The sequence below is a fragment of the Wasmannia auropunctata genome, unplaced genomic scaffold (genome assembly GCF_000956235.1).
Source record: "Wasmannia auropunctata unplaced genomic scaffold, wasmannia.A_1.0 LD334508.1, whole genome shotgun sequence".
Classification (NCBI taxonomy): Eukaryota; Metazoa; Arthropoda; class Insecta; order Hymenoptera; family Formicidae; genus Wasmannia; species Wasmannia auropunctata.
In genome coordinates, this window is record NW_012028382.1 from 670,051 (window position 1) to 690,709 (window position 20,659).

Consider the following 20,659-nt stretch of genomic DNA (forward strand, 5'->3'; position numbering starts at 1 on the left):
TATAAGAATGAAAAATGTATTTAATATTGTGCTGAATCAAATTTTAACGTTAAAAATTGTGGTTTTATAAATAATATCTAATATTCTGTGAAGTTTTGGTTAAAACATCAATATGAAATACATTGAATTAAAAAATAGTTAAATTAAAAATAAATACCTCTGAAGTATCCTACATAATGCATGCTATAATATGCAAGCTGTGCCAAGCTGTATATATTTCAAGATTAGCATTAATTAAAAAATGAAGAATGGCAGTGGCGATTGAGTGGCGCATCATTTAATCGAAACATTTCGACCGTGCGGGTATAAACTATAACACTATCACCGTGGATGGCGGCATCGACGTACATAATTCAATGTCGAAATAACGTCGACGTTTGCACCGCGCTAAAAATTTTCAATTTCCAATGAGCGCTCTCTCTCTCTCTCTCTCTCTCTCTCTCTCTCTCTCTCTCTCTCTCTCTCTCTCTCTTGCATAGAATTAATTATAAAATTTCGGCGAGAACATGTGTGGACGTCTCCCGTGAGAATAATACGAAAGCAATTACGACGGCATTTATCTTGGTTTTGCGGTCCTGTATTTTCCATTATTTGACCACAGCGTACGACGCGAGGTGACTGACGCACACGTTGTAATTACTAACGCATTAATTATCGTAACAGAGCAGCAAAAAAAAAACACCTTTGAAAAAGCTGCTGATATTTTTAACATAAAACTGTTAATATCGGCAATAATATTAATGCGATATTTTCTTCTTTTGTGCTGCCTTGCCTACTCGTGCCATTGTCATTGGCAATAATTTGAGAAACATGTGTTTCATGTAACTCTAAAGCCGATTTTCGACGATGAAAAAATATTAGTTTAGCCAAGCGATATTATTGAAAATATATTTCAGCTCTCTTTCTCTCTCTTCGAGTCTCTTCGCTTTCGCGAGCGTTTTTTCCCTCATCGATTTCGACGAGAGTCCATCCTTATTAATAATGCATTGACTTTTTGCCGACGTAAAAGAGATCGCCGATTCGATAGAACGCCGACTATTGTCAACCGCGTTACCGCGAGATTCACGGCGCGACGATCCCATTTCGCGTAGTTTATATCTCCAGACTACGACTCCTGCCGTATCCGGCAGATACATAAACCGCGACGTCAAGCTGGTGTTTACTCTGCACCGCATGTCCCCGCAACGCGGAACCCCTGAAAACCCTTACGAGCGTTAAACTTCGGCGCCGAGGCGAGGGATTTAAGCGGTTCTTTATTTTCAGGATCCGTTAACTCTCCCTCAGCCGCCGCGGGGCGAATCTACTCTCCCCCGGGGAGTTCCATATGCGGCGATAGAAGAGTGAAATCTGAAATCGTCGAGATGCTGCTCTAATGTGACGCTGAAAAAAAACCTAACTGAATATGCAATTCGTCGCTTTTATTTTCGTCCCGTTATCGGCCATGGTTGCTGCCTTAATGCATGCGAATTTATGATAGCCGCGCAATAACTTCATCGTAAGCGGATTTCACGCGTCGAGAGAATCGCTTCCGCTCGCATAAATTCGATTAACTTTCAATCGTCTTATTTTATTTATTTCTCAAAATGGTCGATTATTATATTGAACGACGGACGTATATTCATAACAATTGTACTGACAATGAACAGGAAATTATTATGTATTCTGTAGAAAACTTTGTGCAGTTTATATATGTGTATATACGTATACAACTTATATATCCAATGAGAGTCAGAAAACAAACGCGAAGCTAGAGAGTTGTAACACAAACAAGCCGTCGAGGGGCCGTAAAAATTTCGCGGTGAAATATTAGTCAATTGACCCCAGAAAATAAATTGCGTAGAGGAAACTTTTTCGCGCGTTTCGTCAACTCGTTGTAAAAAAAAAAAAAAAAAAAAGAAAATCGTTTTTGCCATTAGTGAAATATCGCGCGAAAAATGGCTGAGTGTGTTATAAGACTTGACATCATATTGGAAATCCATATGAGGATCTGCTCCGGGGCATAACGTGATTGTGATTGATTGCAATTAAATATTGAGGCTAAGTCAGGTTGGTTTTTATACCACCAATATATAATACATTTGATTATTATGTAACAGATACATTCCTACAATCACAATAATTATTCCTTCCTTCTTTCCTAAAGACACGTGTACTTTTAGATTCATATTAATATCAAAACAATAAAATTAAATCTTATCCAAGGAAGTAAAGTCTGATAGCGATGCGAAATTTTCTTTTGAGTATTTTTTTGGCAGCAGTATTGAGAAATATTGTCTACATTTAACAGCCACAATAATCCACCTGATTAACTGACCTGTATTTAATTTAATTCGAAGCGACGCGATATAAAAGGTCTAGATATGTATTGATTTTCTGCTAAACTAATCTGCAAGAGACATTCGGTTGCCCGCATTATGACGTTCAGCTTGTAAATAGTGTTAGATATGAAATAATGGCTCGTGCGCGGACGGAGTGACATATAATAAATAATTGCTACTTTGATGAGTTGATTATAAGCATGTTGAATTAAACAACTAAACGTCATGTCAATCGAATGGCGAATGCTTGATACTTTCGAATTGCATTTAAAAGTGCAAAGAAGGAGATAAGAATTCAATGTCACGCACGCAAGAGATGTCTGATTGCAATTTTGAGTACAAGAGGCACTCAGTTTTATAATTCAATACCAGTTTCGCGAACGCAAAGTTAGTAGTTGCACAGTCGTGCTACGTCGAGTTAGTAGTTCGCGAAGTCTATGCGATTTCTCTCAGACGTTTCGGACGAATGGGAATGTCGTAGGAAGTTTTCACGTCGATTTGTTAGAGGTGTAGCAGAATGATGACTTCGGCTCATAAATAGGAAAATTTACGATGCAAAACACAAGCCGTAATGAAATCAACAATTATCCAAAAATTAATATTATTCCAGCAATTTTGCAGACAAAAAATTCAGATCAATGCCTTGAATGCAATTAACGTAATTTGCCAAGTCACATGAGAAATTGACAAAAGAGCAACTACAAAAGTAGCTGATATTTGACGGTGAACATAAATGAAATCGCGTGACATATACACGGTACATTATATCTCCAGTTCCCTTTGCGCCCTTTCTACGGTAAATACGATTAAACTCTATTTGTGCACACGGCGTATTGGAAAAGGCAGCATTTCACTAGAAATGGAGGGACCTTATAAGGCCGCATGTGTAATTAAGCGATATTACGACAATGTTAATAAATTGAATTTCCATCTCCGAAGTGCGTGGCTGGCAGTTATATACATTTGCGAATAACGGAGAGAAGAAATGACCATCAGGAAGAGGTAATCACGGCGACCATCAGCGTACATCGCGCGGCGCCGACTTTCTCGGCTAATGTTTCTCTAGATTAATTAACGTTATATTCGAGCGCGACAACGGCGTTACTGTAGCGTTAATGATAAAGGGGAGAGAACGAATTTTTAATTTAATGCAAGTGTCATCGTGTGTGCCGCTCTGTGTACGGTTATTTTTAAACGTGGCTGTAAACACGCCGTTTGCGCGCCCGTTAACAAACAGAACTAACATAGCCAGCGGGTGGTCTACTACAATTTTAGAAATGTAAGATATATTTTTGCACATACATTTTTGATGTATATATTACGCATCATCACGAATTCACGTAGGTATATATGAGTATAGGATAGGCCACCCTAAGCTATCCAATCCTCGGGGTAACAGCCAGGCCACCCTAGTCCCTTCGGAATATGAATAAGGAGATATGCGTAAATCATATTCAAATTACACTATCCCATTTATCAGAAATGAGAAATCGTAGTATACACCATTGAAACTCGAGTGCTTCAATCACTTGAACAAATCATTTAAGGTCGCCGAAAACTTTTTAAATCAAGATATCAGGTGCTTCTTAAAAATATTCCAGTATATGTGTATATGAAACTTTCTATATACAATTGGAAAATATAAAGTTTCTTTACAGAATCTCCCAGAGATGTGCGACAAGAAGATTTTACAAAATAAATGCAAACAATAGATAAAAAAGTTAAAAAGTGTAGATATTTTATTCGAAACCAAAAAAAGGAAGAAAAGAAAAAATATGTTATTATATGTTATTTTTATATCTTATTGCGACTTTAATAATTGTACAGAGATATACACTGAGAAAAAAAAAGTTTAAAATCAAATGAATATTTCTTAATTCAATTATACTTGGCGGTCACGGGCTATCAAACAAATATTTGTTAATTCAACAAAATACTTGTTAATTCACAAAAATATCATGTTCATGTTATTGATGTATGTTTAATTCAAAAACATATATAATAGAACCAAAGAAAAACTGTCAGCAAAACGCATTTAGTTATTTTAACAACTTTTTTTCTCAGTGTATCAATTTACTTCATGCATCAATCAATAATATTTGTTACGCTCTGCAATATGCTTCATTAATATAATTTACTTCAGTTGTATTTAATAAGCAATTAATTCAACACAAATTGCTCGATATACAGCTTAGTGTATAATTGTCATTGGCGTTCATTTAAATGCATAAGATACTTTAGCAGATCGTCACTTGCGAAAATTGGAGCAATTTATGCAGTATCGATAACAGAGGAATTGGATATATATCCCTATATATCAAAGCAAGAGACGAATAATCGTCTCGTTTCCGAGATTCGTAGCGATCACGTAACGTGCAAAGCGATTTCTGTAAAGAAGATTGCGTTTTCTGTTCGAGAGGACATGTACTATGCGGAACGCGCTCGTATATGTATGTGCGTACATATGCATCCGCGACAGCGATATAGACCTAAAGCACGGCGCGGAAATGCTCGTAAACAAAACGCATTAGCGGGACGCTAGACGCGCAGCTCATAGTAGAAAACTCGTAAATTGGATTATACGCGCGTCCACGCGCCAGTTGTCACCGGCGCGGATAGAATACGCGATATGCCACATCGTTAGAATCGCGCCATTGTCTGTGCTCTCAAACCCGGTTGTATCGTTTCATCATGTATCCTGGCGTAAGCTCTTGCTCATTGTACGTTTAACGCCGTTATTGACATTTGGGCCGAGCGGATGAAGTGTAAAGTCCAGAGAGCGGCGAAATGTGCTGGTGACTCGTCAGTGAAGTTTCGATTCGCGTCAACAAATGGCGTTTATCGTGTCAAATCTTGTTAAACCAATAATTTTCAGATCCCTTAATTCGCGTCGGTTGATTCGTTGAATTCGGAAAGTCTGTCATAGGCTACAGAAGACTTTCACAGTCAGCAAAATACATGATTTTTTTTTTACATCTTTATCTTTTAATAACACGTGTTGAACTTACCGTGTATCTGATAAAACGCCGTGATGCCAACGCGATCTGCATTGTCGAAGGAAACCGGCCCCTGTAAACACAATGAGAATAAATGTGTCGAATGTACGAACAGACAGTCGCAAAGTAATAAAATCGTGTCATGAAATATAAAAGGCAATTAGAGTTTCATTACTGAAATGTGAATCCAATCGCGCGTGAATTCATTCTCGCGCGTTGTAAGTCAGTACATTGATCATATCAATTTCATATGAATTATAAAGAATGTCTCCTCTAAAAGTTCATCGCTTTTAAGGAAAAAGTAAGATATAATAATCACGGTCTACAATTAATCGTGACTTTAAATTTAGCCCGCTAGTTCTTCAGCTAAACGGTTAAGAGTTCTTTTTCATTTTATTTGATTTTTACTAACATTTTAAAAATCGCTTGATATTTCTTTTACGAGAAAAACTCTGACACCGAGTTAATAATAAAGGATCTACGGACGAAAGAATACGGGGTGTCCTGAGAATCTACAGATGAAAGAAGACGGGGGTATCCTGTATGTATATATGGATTTGTGTGAGGCAATTTTGTGCACTTTCCCGTGACGTTCCTCAAGTTTCGTAGACGTTCGAATGTACGTAATAAACGGCCACTCGATCCGTACTTTATTTATCCTTCGACTCGACGGACTCACCGAAACTCCGATAAAGCGCAGATCCTTAAGCTGCTCCAGTAGAAGCATGGCGAAGTCCTTCCTCGTGTGCGTGTACTGCGCCATGCTCTCGTTCCGTCGATTTAGCAGAACTTCAGTTTCGGCGAGAGCAACTGCCATAGCCCACACTGCGTCATAAGTTTGACCCGCGAATTTCGAGTGTGCGACGCCTGTATTATTCAGTTCCGAATTAAATTTCTTGCTGGTCTGCAAGATTAATGAAATCATATAAAGCGTTGTTGGACGGTTTACAAAACCGTTTCGCGCAGTCGTATAATTAAAAGAGAAAAAGATTAAAAAAGAAAAATTAAAACGAGAAGAAGAAACGGACGCCGGACGTTCGAATACTTTGAATCGACTGACGAGTGAATTAATTTAATTTGTTGTTCGCGGCAACGACGCGTGTATTCCAGTCGAAAAAAAGACGCAAACGTAAAGAAAAAAAATATATATATATTGCCATTCGTTCGTTTAATTTTGGTAATATCGAGATCGGCAGAATATTGACGCGAGAAGAAAGAACGAAAGAATTTTAATTTTTAACAACGTTATCCTTATTTGAAGCGATGAAGCGCATCGTAAGCCGGATCAGAGCGAAGGGGATGTCGCTGCAGTACGATATTCATCGGAATAAATTTGCGTAGCAAGTAACGAGGATGGCAAAAACTCTGATTCCTCGAACTTGCCGCAGCAAATCTGATTAAGTGACTACAAATCACATTTTATTATAGATTAGAACACAGTAAGCACCCTTGAGCCTTTCTGTACGCCGCATTAAACTCGACTGAGAAGCTAGTCAAGCTACCATATTTCCATAATATCCGCCGAAATGTCACGTGGTGCGTTCTTACATTTATAATTTTACGTTCAGAAGTTTGAGAATTGTGCGCTGAAGGGGAAAATAGTGACGTCGAATCTTTCTCTTTATGCCGAGCATACTCGAGATATTCTTCCAGCGGCTTAACTTTCGGAACGCGTATCTCCATTTATGACGTAGGCTGAAAAGTTCGAGCATTCATCCTTGAAGGAATGTCAAACTCACTCATTCTTTTTACACGTTACTGACTAACGTCGAATATAGAACGTCGCTGAATGCACAATTTATATATTAACGATTAGATTACTTAGACTCAAATAATATTTTCGCACTGCACTTTGAACTTTTCACCGATTTGAATTTAGTTTGCCGATGACTATTTCTAGATTGGGAGCACGGAATAAACAGGTGAATAGTCGGATCGCGAATGATTCAAGTAACGGTAAGCTGTGTGCATAACGTCGTGGCTATCAAAAAGATTCGCCTTCTGGAATACTCTTATTCAGCGTAAAAACTATTATTGCACACCAAACATCTTCTTTATCATTTGGTCGTGTAGCAGAAATTACACGGGTACGCGGCGAAATTATTCATGTTGATATCGCGAGAGGAAACGTGTCCTAGAACGTACTCGGGACAGATATCTATATTGGAAACGTATTCGGGGGAAGACGTCGGTCGGATGTGAAAAGTGCGACGTGTACAATCCACGTACGACAGCGCGCGTCGCGACGCGCTGTCTATTTTTGCGAACTTGTTATTTTCGAGAGTGGCTCAAAACGTCGACGTCGACTTTTGACGGGAAATGTCGATTACGGCGACTCGTCGCTCGTCATTAGGCTGATTACCCAGCGCTGGAGGGTGCGAAAAGGCCTCCCACGACCCGCAGGTCGGTCCTTTGACGTTTCACTGCGCGGACCTTTAATGGAACAGAATGGAAGGCTCGTCTATAGAGCGCGGGGCCAAGACCTACAGCGTTTTCTTCGTTGCATACTCTAATTTCCGCTCGCGGGACTTCATTTATTACGCGCTAGGTAGGGTTGTAGCTACAGCTACCGAGCGTTATTATATTGCAACGGTGTGGCGCGCCCGCGACTAAGCTTTCTCGCATATATCTTCGCCTTCGTCTTTACGGGACGCGGAATTCTGTAATTATCGCTGCTGTTAACAATAACGGTCCGGAACGATCGTTATCTTTTTTTTTTTCTTATTAAACTTGTTGCCTCATAAACGCGCGGAATGCCGTAAGCGCGATTGTCGCAGAGAACAAATGAAACTGGTCAAAGGATGCACGTAAATCAAAGGAAGCGACGGGAAACTTGGAGAATCACGTAATATATCGTTCAAATTAGCTTATGACAATCCAAATGCAGTTTTTCATCGGATGTTGCGTGTAAATAATAAGAAAGATGTAAACGGCAAATTTGGCAGAAATTTTACGTACCAATCCCGACGCGCTGGTCTCGTTCCCCACGACCGTGGCGTGGCTTTTGACGATGATTAAACCGTCCAAAGTTTGCGACAGCTGCGAGGGCGAACATTCTCCGACGCCGAAGTGCCTATCGTTGGTCCTCAAGGAGTCGATGGTTTCGCCTGGCAAAATCCACGCGTAATCGCCGCCGTGCATCCCGAGCTTCCACATCTGCAACGAAGAGGAGAAACGCAGATTTATGAAAAATTCGCTTCCAACCGCAATTCTCGAGTAAGCCCCCGCGGTTGCGCGTACACTATTTATCACGATACCGGAGAAATACGTCGGAACTCGGGCGTGAGATTAAACACGGGCGCTGCGAAAGAACATTGTCCCGGTTCATCATGTTTGCGCGAACAATAGACACGGACGCACAATGCAATGTGTGCGATAGCGATGCCGCATTATCGCGATCGATGCCTGACACGATTGCATGATTCGTCAAGGTACAGCCCCACAGGACGACGCGGCGCGATATACGCGCGACGGTGCATCGCGAATGTGCTCGCTTCGCTTATCGATCGGTTTACTTCTCTAGATTTGCCGAAGGACAGGAGCTTACGAGAGATTACGTTCGCGTCCGGCTGATGGAACTTAAAATCTCAACTGGCGAAGTTCCCCATTGGCAAGATCGACCGCGATCGCAAAGTTAGTCAGGAGAAATTATTTATGGCGATCGCGTAACGAGGGCTGGATATATTCCATGTAATGAGAGCCGACGAGGAAAAGAGGGTTGTTCACGGAACCTCTAAGGTGTCTTTTTAAAATATATCCCGCCATGTGTCTTCGCCGTCTTCTTATTGCCCTTACTTCTGGCTATCCCTCTCGTCTTCCGCTCCAGAATTCTGTTTCCGTTCTTTTAGCTTTATCGGCTTTGCCAGGTGTACTTTGAGTATTGTAATATCTGCCTAAGGCGTTTTGTATCGCGTTCTCGCTGGTCAAGTTAGAAGATGAAGTAGGTCGCCGTTATGAAATTGTACTTGGAGAGCACTTGCCCGACGCTTCGTGGCCTCTCTTGGTACTTTTACGCTCCCTGAGATGCAATCAATTAATTTCTTCCGAGAGATGAGATTATAATCGTCTGTAAGCGCGAAACAAGCGCTTATGCTACAAACGTAATAATCATGATTTATGTAACATTTGTTATACTATTTAAAAAAAGTTTAACAGTGAAGTTTATTTAAATTTAGATAATTAATTACACTTTATTTTTCAGTAATTTTAACTTTTTAATAATTTATTTATTAAAAAACTGTATTTTTGTATTTTTGTATAAAGAATTATAAATTTTGATAACACTCGAAATTGTGTTGATTGTATTATATAAAAATGTTCGTATTTTTGTTAGTAGTGTATACGTATAGGTATTGTGTTGCGAGAAAATGATACACACATACGTGAGAATACGATGTGCCAAGAGTAAAGAGCGTATCAGTTCTTCGCGCATCTAAAAGGAAACGTTCGGAAAGTATCGAGCATTCTCGTAAATCAGGTTGCCGCGTTTCTTTACAAGCGCAACGGCTATAGTGCACTAAAAGTGGTAATAAAAAGTTGTTACCCGGTGTACAAAAGGCCGCGCTAGTTAATGGCTGGAATTATTTGTGGTCCGACGCAAAAGAGACGCGGGAGAAAGAGGTGGGAAAGGGAAGTAGTTGCACGCTTCCGCTTTACTTAAAGTACGGTTTTTCGATAACGTTAATACAGGTGATCTCCGCGAAAGAACGGATGGAGATAGGGAACTTATATGATCATTAAAAAATATTGAACGACGAATTTTTTTTCTTCATCTCCGTGCCTTTGTGCTATTCTCCTTACGACGAACGTTCCGTTACGCGCGCGCTTTCCCAGTAATTGAACAAGCATGTAATCCGAATTCTTAATTTAACCGTGCATCAGTTATTCAGTAGCAGAGGCAGGTGATGGCACGTGTATAAGCGACGACATACTCTTCCTCGAAATGATCGATTTTCTTCCACGTGTGCGTCAACGTGTCGCGCGTATTTAGATTTACAATATTATCCATTAATTTCTGAAGTAACTTGTCACTCAATACAGAATAATAGATTTGCGGTCCGGTCGCAATTCGACGCGCATCGGCTTATCCCATTCCCCGATTGATCAATAGATTGAAGATTTGTCCGTTTCACCGGAAAATCGTGCGTTCGTTACGTACGCGTCATCAGTGAATATCGAACGCGGGGCGGTGTGAAAAAAAAAGAGAAATGGGATTAAAATCGTGCGTGTGGAAAGTTATATATATTGTTTCAGGGGAAGTCCTCGCAGAAAAAAATTCTGCCGAAGGTGCAATACGCGCTTGATCGCGGTCGTGTTATTTCGCTGTAAAAGAGCATTTAATCCTTTTATTGTATACGATCAGCCGTGCCATTGTATTATCATAAAAGGTTTATCGCGAAGGCTGTACATTTTATACAAACCTTATATACGTTTCACGCAGCTGTTGCGAGGCATTTATTTACAGAATCAATGATTATGGCTTAAACAGAAAGGTATTCAGTACATTACATCGTGTATGCATAATGCGATCCATAAAACCAATTATGTCTAACGATCTCGTGATGAAAAAGTATTATAATTATCTTGAAATTTTAAATTATGACCACTTTAAAAACGTAAATGTACGAAGATATACATATAAAGATAAATTTAAATGCGTCTCGCGTTTTACGTGGCCATATAAGTATCAGATGGTACTGGTACTTTTTTAATTAAAGAAGATTCGCATATTTAACGTATCTACAATGATCTATGCGAGCATGAAGAATACAATCTTTTTGTCCATTTATAAAAATGATCTTATCGATCCCGTTAGCTCTGCATGAAATATTGAGATCTTTTTCGTTCTATTGTATTTTTTTCCTCATTTCTCTGTATTCTGCTGCATGCCGATGCAATGTGTGAAAGAAGCAGACAATGCCTGTCCCTCTAGTCGTAAACGGTGCGAGCGTGACTTACAAATATTAAACGTCGCGAAAACGTAACGATCGGCAGAAGGGAAATCTAGTTCCAGTATAATGGTCGTTTCGCGAACGATGACCACTGGCGTTATTGAAATCGCCGGCATATGTTCGTCCAAGGTGTCATCCCTAAATCCCTTTCGTGTATCCGGAAATTTATTTTCACGCGTCGTTTACGTAATTGACCGACATTGAGGGAACCCTGTTCAGGGATCACCATTTGCAGGGAAACACGTGCGACGTATCGATCGTGGATATGAATATCCTTAATGCGATATTAACGTTGGACGTCCCGTAATTTTGACGTTGCGGCAGGGATAACACAAGGAATATTCATATAATATGGAATCGCCCCTCTACTATAATGTCCGACGGTGGAAATTTTACGTGGGCGCGCGATCACGACAGGCGGAGAGAAATAGGTACGTTTAAGGTGTCATACGTTTCACGTAAGATGTCATGTACGTGCTGGATCGTGTTAACTTGTAAGGCAAACCGATACACACACTTCAATACAAACGTACGCCACACCGGACGCTGACGTGGACACACACGATCGCATTGTAACACAATGGCCTGTCCTTCGGCTAGCTGCGTGCAGCAGAGTGTGCGGTGTTCTGCTAAATGAGAATGGGGGTCAATCCGTATGACTTACAATAGCGTGAGAGAGAAAATTATGCATTAGCCGAAATGTGGAATCATCCTGAATTAGTTACCTGTCTTGCGATTTTAAACGAGACGGGAACATATTCCGCTTTTCATCAACGAACATATTACATTTTCGAAATCGTGTAACTTATTATTTCAATACATATATATTCGGCAATCGTACTAAAAAAAAGAATTATTTTCAAAATATATTTTGCTCTTTTAAATGTCTGAATAGCACGAAATTTCTAGCGCGAGAGAACAACAGTATTAAAAAGTGTGCGTGTATCATCGGTTAGAATTTTTGAATTTTTCGAGATATATGAGTTAATCTTGCGCGGAAACGCAGCTGTGAAAACATTGCGTGCGAACCTGCGAAATGAACAGTAAAATTCTGGGGCACTAAACAGGACGATTTAAAGCATCACGCGCAAACGGGTCGGCAAGAGGAGGAGAGATAGAAAGGGGGAAACGGGGAGACTTATTGCAACCTTGGTAATTTGTGGCAAGGATGCGAGTAGCACATATATTCCGGAACGCAACGAACCGACTGCAATTTCAACTCGATGCTTACAGTGATGTATATGTAGAAATAGGATAACATGGAAGCTTAATATGAAAACGATACGGAGCACGCCCCGGCTCTTCCCCCAAAGATATTTTGCGGACGAAATTTAGTATTATTCTCTTCACCTTTTACGCCTCAATTAACCCAGCGAAATGGCAATTTCGCGAAATGTAATGAAAACAGATTGACGTAACCCAGCCAGTCCGAAGTTGAAGAAGGATTCGACGAGGGCAGAAAATGCCTGACATAAAGTATTTATCAGGAGTTAGGGTTTGTTTTATATCCGACATTTTTCTGTTACTCAAACCCATTTCATTTATAATGAAAGGATTTATCAGTAGTTAGAACCGACTTTATATCAGACATATGTTTCTCCTACGGTCAGTTTCCCATATCTCTTCACAAAAACCGATTGTCGATGTTTCGTGTGATACAATTTCATTCTACAACTTTTTGCAGCTAATGTTTTAATCAACTTTCATGTTGAAAAGCTGAACAAATTGTCACCGTTATACGTATACTCCCGAGATGAGATTTACAGTTGCGCCGAGTTGCGCATTACATAAACAAGAAATTGCAGTTATAAAGAGCCCGCAAGAGGGAACGGTTATTATGTACGTACAATAGCAGGAACACAAAGAATCGCCCTCGTTTATGAAACTTCCACCATTTTCTTAATGCCTGCTAAGTAGTGATAGCAACTTCACGGAATTCTTATTCGCCCTACTAAAGTTAAAGCAATCTCTTAGCATATTTCATATTTTGTATTTATAGAGCATTTACACTTTTCGCAATTTAATAATAATTTAACACACACACATAATGGAATAATTATTTCAACGAAGTTTTTACATGCAATCTATTAATTGTTAACATTGAATTCATTATGAATAATTTTGGGACGTTAATGCATGCTAAAATGTAAAAGGTTTTCTCCCGATTGATAATATCAATCCATTTGTTTGCTTACATATATGCCGGTGTCTAATCTGCATGTTCATCACTATGCGAGCCGGATGTATACTTCAAAATTCGCACGACAAACAAGACTCCGAAAGCTTCTGCGGTCGGTTCGGTCTCAAATTACAAAGGGAGAATGTAAACTTCGCGTCCCACTTTGGCATTACGTGCTTATGCTTACGCGGTATTACGGTCATTGATAATATCTGACTGATATATTTGATATCCCCCTTTCACGTAACACCGTAATACGTAATAGCGGAGCTATTTAATCTAACAAGCAATAGAGGCAAAAATTGCTTTGCCACTATATATAGGAATATATACGTGCAGCGTGGTAGATGTACGTGAAGAAATCAAAAAATCGTTCGATTTGATGGGCATTTATAGGCATATACAGCCCTGTTGAAAATTTCATGATGCCATGGAATGGAGGGTAAAAACGTTCCGGACTTTTTCCACTTCAGTTTTGTAGACGGTTGTGAAGAAATATCACTATTGTATCGCTCCTATCGTTCGAGCGCTCGTAAAATCCAGAAACACTGCAAGGAATTGTCGGAACGGGCGCTTTCTCCTCTTGTGAAGTTCGAAGGGTACTGCATGTCGATGGATGGGAGTATGAAAGATGAATCCTTACCGTCAAATAGATATCATAAAATTCGAATTATGTATAATGGATGCGCTATTTTTCCATAAATCGTGCTGCTTTCATACAATACTTGACACAAAAGGCATTTCTGATTTTCGCGTTCGATGACGTGCTGAATGTGATCGAATGCGCCCGAATGTGCATGTGTTTATCAAGTTGCAGTTTGTTAGATTGTATAATTTAAACGTCAATATGCCGTTTATCAGATTGCAAAAGAATTTCATTTCGGGAGTGGTATAGAACGTACTTTTGTATGAAAGAGCATTTTATTCTATCTTCGGTAGCAGTAATTGCAAAAGAGATAAAGTAGATAACGTTGCTGCGAGATAATTAATCGAGGTAATTGGTAATGATGTTCGAAAGTATGAGCGCTGCTGAAAGTTAAACTTTTAAACGGATTTTACAGTCGTTGAGCGCGGCAACACAAAACGCGTGAAGTTCTTGCGAGTATAACGAGACCGGGGTTTATCCGTTTGCATTCTCTATCTACGTTTCTTCTACTTCGGTAAAAACTACTTCGCTCTAAATTCAACCCGGCAAACGTTAGAACAACCGCAAAATTGTTTTTTCTTGTTAGCGAGGGTTTCCAACCGGACCGTTGGGGGCTTTAGAAATGAATGAGTAGTCGAAATTGTAGTCGTCGACCCAACTTCGTCGAAATTACACGGGTTGTAATGAGAGTTATTAAAAGCGTCATTAATTAGTCCGTGAGGATGTGGTCGTTGCCGTTCTTTATCACGGCTGTATATCTGCTCGCCAAAAATGATTCTACGTTTTATCCCTCCCCCTGTTTGAACAGAGCTTATTTACGGTAAGTATGGAAATATCTACAATTTTTAAAAATAATAATCTTCTTGTTGAGATTAAAAAAAAAAGATTTGCTTTCTCCCCGCAGACTCACCTCGCAGAAGACACGTTGCGCCAATCGCGGTGAAAAACTGCCGATAATGATCCTGGTGTCCAATTCCTGGAATGGTGATACGTGTATCTTTTATTAAAAAAGGTTTCAGTTTCCATTTGTAGCAACGCTAATACACGTAAACGCGATAAATGATACTAATGAAGCAAAAGAGATAGTGATGATTGCACGTTGAAAATTTTATCGCGTCGCAATTTCGCGATTTAATTCAGACTGAATTTTTATTTCAAGCGCTTTTCACGCGCTAAACATCAACAAACGTTTCCCGAGTCGTCTTTAAGGTACGGTTAACACGGTCGTTTGACCGGAAATTGAGTTAATTCGCACACATCGCACGCTGCGAGTGCAAATTTAATCCTGATGCGTCGTCCATATCGCGCTTCGAATCGATACCTCGGCGTTCATTTCACGAAAACGAACTTTGCATTTCAAAGCAGGCGAATTACGGAAAGACGGAGGACTCGCGCCGACCGAGTGAGCGTCGGTCGATCGACCGTCCTATCGATCTAATTACGCGAAGGATCGCTGCCAAGAGTCCTGTTATCGCAAAGAGAAACACAGATGAATGGGAATGAAGTTGACGTTTGAGCGCGCGACTTTTTACCTTCAAGGTTCGTAGCTGCTCCTTGTAATCGTTCTCGGCGAACGTGATGGTCGCGGTGCACGTGATGTTCGCCTGCTCCAGTTCCGTGACCAGATCGTTCACTGCCTGAAACAGAGAGACGCGCGTCACGCGCGTTTTGCGATCCGTGTTGAAGCACGCGCTTGGGAGCCAGCGGCCGGGACAGCGACGCGACGGCGACGCGCGCGAGAAACGGCATGTGCCGTTCGCATTTTGTCCCCCCTGCGTCCCATTTGTGCAAAACAAGAATCGCGTACGTCGCTCTTACAAATACGCGTCGTACGTCACGGTGACGCGACGGAAGTTCCGTTATCCGAAAGGGATTGCCTCCGCGTCGCGCCACTTCCATTCGTCCCCCTCGGCCGCTTCTTCTCTCGCGCGCGAGAGCTAGCGCGTCACGCTTTGTGTCACGCAATTTAATTGGTGACATTCACAATTCTCTTATCTATTGCGGCACATGCTTCGCGATATGAAGCAACTCGCAGGTATATATACGGTGTTCCCCGGTATCGCTCGTACGTGTGCACGTTCGTGTATGAACGTTTATTTCGAAAGTAGTTTGAGCCCAGTTTGGGGAACAATATGAATTTTAACGAGACGCGGATGTAAACTGACGCGTCGATTTCCCCAGAATTTTCGCAACCGCTTTTACATCAATTTCGAGATGGGCGACATATGTTGCGAACGCTTTATTAGAAATTTATCGAATCAAACTTCTTTCCATTGAGGGGAAACTCAGTTTTAAAATTGCGAATGAATATATTGGAAAAAATACTATACATATATATGAGGCTTCGCTTGGTAAAAACAATTATATTGCGACATAAATTGTCAATTTATTGTTTTGCCTTGCCTGCTTTCGAAATCCTAACGCTGCGACGCCCTTGGTGTCCGTATATATATTCCTAGACTATATTAAAGCCGGATATGACGCGTGTGGTAACTTCCGTTACAGTGCAACGACGGAAATTGACCGAGAATTAACCGAAACATGATACCGACTATACCGAGCACGCGGCGCTCTGGTTAACTGCGCGTGAGTACAAATCGAAAGTTAATTAAAGCCGACATAACGGAAACTTCATTGTATAGATCGCACGTCACGCCGGGCACAAACAAACTTCCGCGGTATAGTTCGCAATTAAACGCGCGGTTACGTAAAGCGAGACAGAGAGATAAATAAATATAACGAGGATGGTAGAAATGTCCTCGCGCGCGCATTCCGCACTCCGTATTTCGGATTCCACTTCATCTGATCTCGATATTTATATATGATAAAAGCAGCGATAGGAGGGTATTGGATTTATAAGTGGACATTTTTTGGTGCAAATTTCAATCGCGATTAACGTCAACTGCAACCTGAATGCCGTTCTTCGTGAAGGAGCCGATTTTCAATTCGTTATCAAACATAATTTTTCCAATAGTTCCAATTTCCGATAAATTCCGATAATATTTCGTACTCGCTTTCATTTATTCGGAGATATGGAATCAGAAAAATGGAATCGTTTAAACATGCGTCTAGATTCCCCACACTTGCAGTTCTGATACATTATATGTTGCATTGTGTCGTTTGTTTAGTGATTTAGACTTAAAAGGGATTAGACGAAGTGTCTTGAGCGCAATCTCGGAGAAAAATTATGTAACGCCCCATCGATATTACGATCAAGTTATTTCCGGTGCGGGCTGCCATAGTGACGGGAGGCTGCTCCGATAAATTCAAGTAGTCGATTCCGCGCGACATTTCTCGGCGTTCCTTACGACCTACTTACCAAGGAGTACATGTCGCCTGTTTGCGAGAGCGCGGTGACGGTGTCCCATCCAAAGTGTTTGATCAACGCTATCCTCGCCGGATTGTGGCTCGAGTCCGGCGCGACGGTTCGCAGGAACAGGGGATACTCGTTGGAATCCGAGAGGGCCGGCGCCGTCGAGCCAAACGACACTTGGATCACGTTCCAATAGGGCACAATTTTGGCCAATGTCTCGGTGACTTCTGAACAAGCGGTGCCGAGCAGAAACGGCATCAAGTGCTTCTTCCTCGTCGAGTACAAGGCGTGAAAGAATCTGTCCACAGCTACTCCAGAATCGCACTAAAAATAGAGAAGTGAAAATTTTACTATAGTTATGTAATAATATTCAATAATATTCAATAACTTATTAATGAAATAGAAATGTCTGAAATTATTAAAAAAATACCTCGGCCGGAGGGTGCAACGAATATCTTAATAAAAATATGTATTAATTGTTAGGACGTTGTAAATTTATATATCGGTATTGTAAATTAAATTTATATACTGAAACTTTTTCGTTCAAATGGAATCTGGAAGGAACGGTCTAAAGATTCGGTGTCAACTGAATATTGGCAATGACAAGATTATCACTTGAGCGAAGCGATCGATTACAGATGGTGTAATTATCACACGCAGGAAAAAAAAGCGTCATACGTTCTTTGAACCGCGGAATGGTGTTGGATCGCTAAGGTAAGCGAGACGAAGACCCAGCTCGTTTTAACGAGCAATTATTCAACGCGAGTGGAGTCCCGGAGCAAACTCAAAAGCGCGAAGGGAAAAAAATCTCTCGAGGGTCTTTCGTCTGGATGCAGGACCGGCAAGTTACGAGGAAGCAGGGACTTCCCGATCCAACTTTTACAACACGAGTGCTATCTACTCCACATCTTGTTACGATTTCATTGGATTTCGACGAGAGGATGCACTCAAAAGTCGAAACTCGACCAATCATTTTCGAAGAGGAAATTGGAGTCTGCATCCTTTTTCGTTCACAATTTGAGTAGCCATTCCAAAAAAATTATATTAGCTAGCTTCTGTATATCGTTTGGCGCAATTAAACGTTTGAAAACGTTACAGTTAGGTACTTCATTAAGGTATATCGAGATCGAATGGACACAAAGTTGAAAATATTGAAATCTTGCGGAAGAGAGACAAAAAGAGAATATGTGTGTGCGAGTGTGTTTTATAGTGTGGAAATTTGTTATTATGGCATACACACTGAGCAAGTGTTCGTCATCTTCGCGGCACGTTTCTCGAGCCGTGTCTGACAATATTCCGGACGCAACTACTAGCTTAACGAACGTTGGTGTGCCATGCATATCCATGACTTTCGCGACATTTCTGTTTACGGGGACAAACAGCTTGTGTAAATTCTCATTCGACGCCAACGTCACGCGCCGAGTCCTCGATCCGTCCGTTTTCACGAAAAGTAAATTGAATGACAAAAAATTAGCACTTATAACACAATTACGCAGCTCGAAACCTGTTGCGTATAAAGTAAGGTCAGTATACTATTCAACGTTCGAGAACGAATGTAGATATAACGTTTCTCGCATGGATATTTTCCACGGTGAGAGAGAGAAGTTTTCGTTTTTATAATTTTTTTTTTTTTTAATATATAATAATCTCCGTTTTTACCGGAAGTCGCGCTTGCATTAAGCTAGTCAGCAAGCCATTTTCCTCTTCTCACTGTTCTCAAATTTTACGGCACCTCAGTTCTATCGCGGAGAAGCTGAATTTAGATATGTTCCGCAGTTCCGTGTCTTTTTTAAAATTATAAGTCTCTCGAAATGCCTCGCATTCGACATCACGTTTAATTTTTCAGCCGTCGTCGATCGTTCAAAAGTAAAAGATTTTTGATTTCTCGAAAGCGACACGCTCGAGCCTCGGCTTGTGTTTAATTTACGCCGCAGCTTTTTCTTTTTAGCCTCAGCGGCGAGTCTTCCCAAGACTATGTGTTTTCAAATTTTTGATAAGTTTTTTAATTCCATCGTGGAGACAGAGACGCGAAATGATTCACGATCGAACGATTTACGACCGAAGATTCCTGGAAATATTATAGATAGGGCAGAACTCATAAGAAAAGGCAAAAATTATAGGAAGAAGCAAAATTATTGGAGGGTATTGAAAAAGGAACACCTCATTGGCCACTTCAAAATGAATCCGCGTGGAGAAAATGAAGCTAGTCACAATATAAATCAAAACACGAGTCCGGAGCGAGGCTCAGCTCGAGCGTCGCTTTCGTCTAAAAAACTTTCGAGAGGGCGACAAATTCTGAGAATTCATTTGACACCGCATCGCTGCATTTCGGGGAACCGAATGTAAGTGTTTTGAAAGAGAGAATTTTTCGACGAAAACAAAGATGAAAAAACGTGTCGAGTCGAGACGTTTTTTCGTCTCGGGCTCGCCGAACTGTTTACGGTACCGCCTAGCTGTTTTTTTCGAAGAAACGCGGATTCGTTTCGAAGTGACCAATGAGCTACTGCCCCCGCCAATATTCTCCAATAATCTTGCTCCTTCGTGTTGCATCCGGGCCCTCTAGCTGCTTCTTTCGAGGAAACGCGGATTCATTTCGAAGTGACCAATGAGCTACAGCCCTCTCCAATATTCTCCAGTAATTTTGCTTTTGCCCCTTCTTATGATCTTTCTTCTGCCTAAAGTTTCCAATGAGCATTGAGCTCTTAGCTCAGTTCGGTCGTGGACACTCGGGCTGTGCGTTACGTTCTGCAATCTCGCGTCTTTTCGTCCATCAGAAGTGAGCGTTGCGTATCGAATGAATATCGGGAGTGTCGAAATCGAACAATGCGTGATCGCCTTGATCCGTTGCTATTACTTTGTGCTACATTTTTCTGAAACGATTACGAGAAATATGTATCGTACGTGAAGTACGCGGATATTCGGTATCGCGAAGAAACATCCCGTTCGATATATTGCTCTTCAGTTCGTAATACTCATTGCTTGTCTAAAGATTCTTCGTGTTTTCTTTTATTTCGTCGATGTAAAGTATAAAGATTTCAAATTCCCACAGAGGGCATCTCAACAACTTTGTATTCCTACTCGGTTTTTTGTAATTTCAAATCTCTCAAATCGCGTTCGTATTCCTATTCAACTTTGTGTAGATTCCACTGACCCGTGTTAAACCCCGTGGGAATCTGGCCATATAAAAGAGAAGAAGAAGATTAAGATTTCAAAAGTGATGCTTTGCTCGCATTTACGTCGCGGCTAGTCTCTCTTC

The 20,659-nt window shown here is 40.7% G+C and overlaps 1 protein-coding gene across 1 annotated transcript in view; it reads right to left on the minus strand.

The window, feature by feature from the left end:
* LOC105458495 overlaps positions 1 to 20,659 on the minus strand; it is a 60,747-nt gene that overhangs the window by 15,741 nt on the left and 24,347 nt on the right. The window contains exons 2-7 of the mRNA XM_011703838.1: positions 17,410 to 17,727; positions 15,623 to 15,727; positions 15,001 to 15,066; positions 8,273 to 8,470; positions 5,994 to 6,218; positions 5,327 to 5,387 (exon numbers count right to left, since the gene is read on the minus strand). Coding sequence (XP_011702140.1) covers positions 5,327 to 5,387; positions 5,994 to 6,218; positions 8,273 to 8,470; positions 15,001 to 15,066; positions 15,623 to 15,727; positions 17,410 to 17,727 — 973 coding nt within the window. The remainder of the gene's footprint in view (positions 1 to 5,326; positions 5,388 to 5,993; positions 6,219 to 8,272; positions 8,471 to 15,000; positions 15,067 to 15,622; positions 15,728 to 17,409; positions 17,728 to 20,659) is intronic.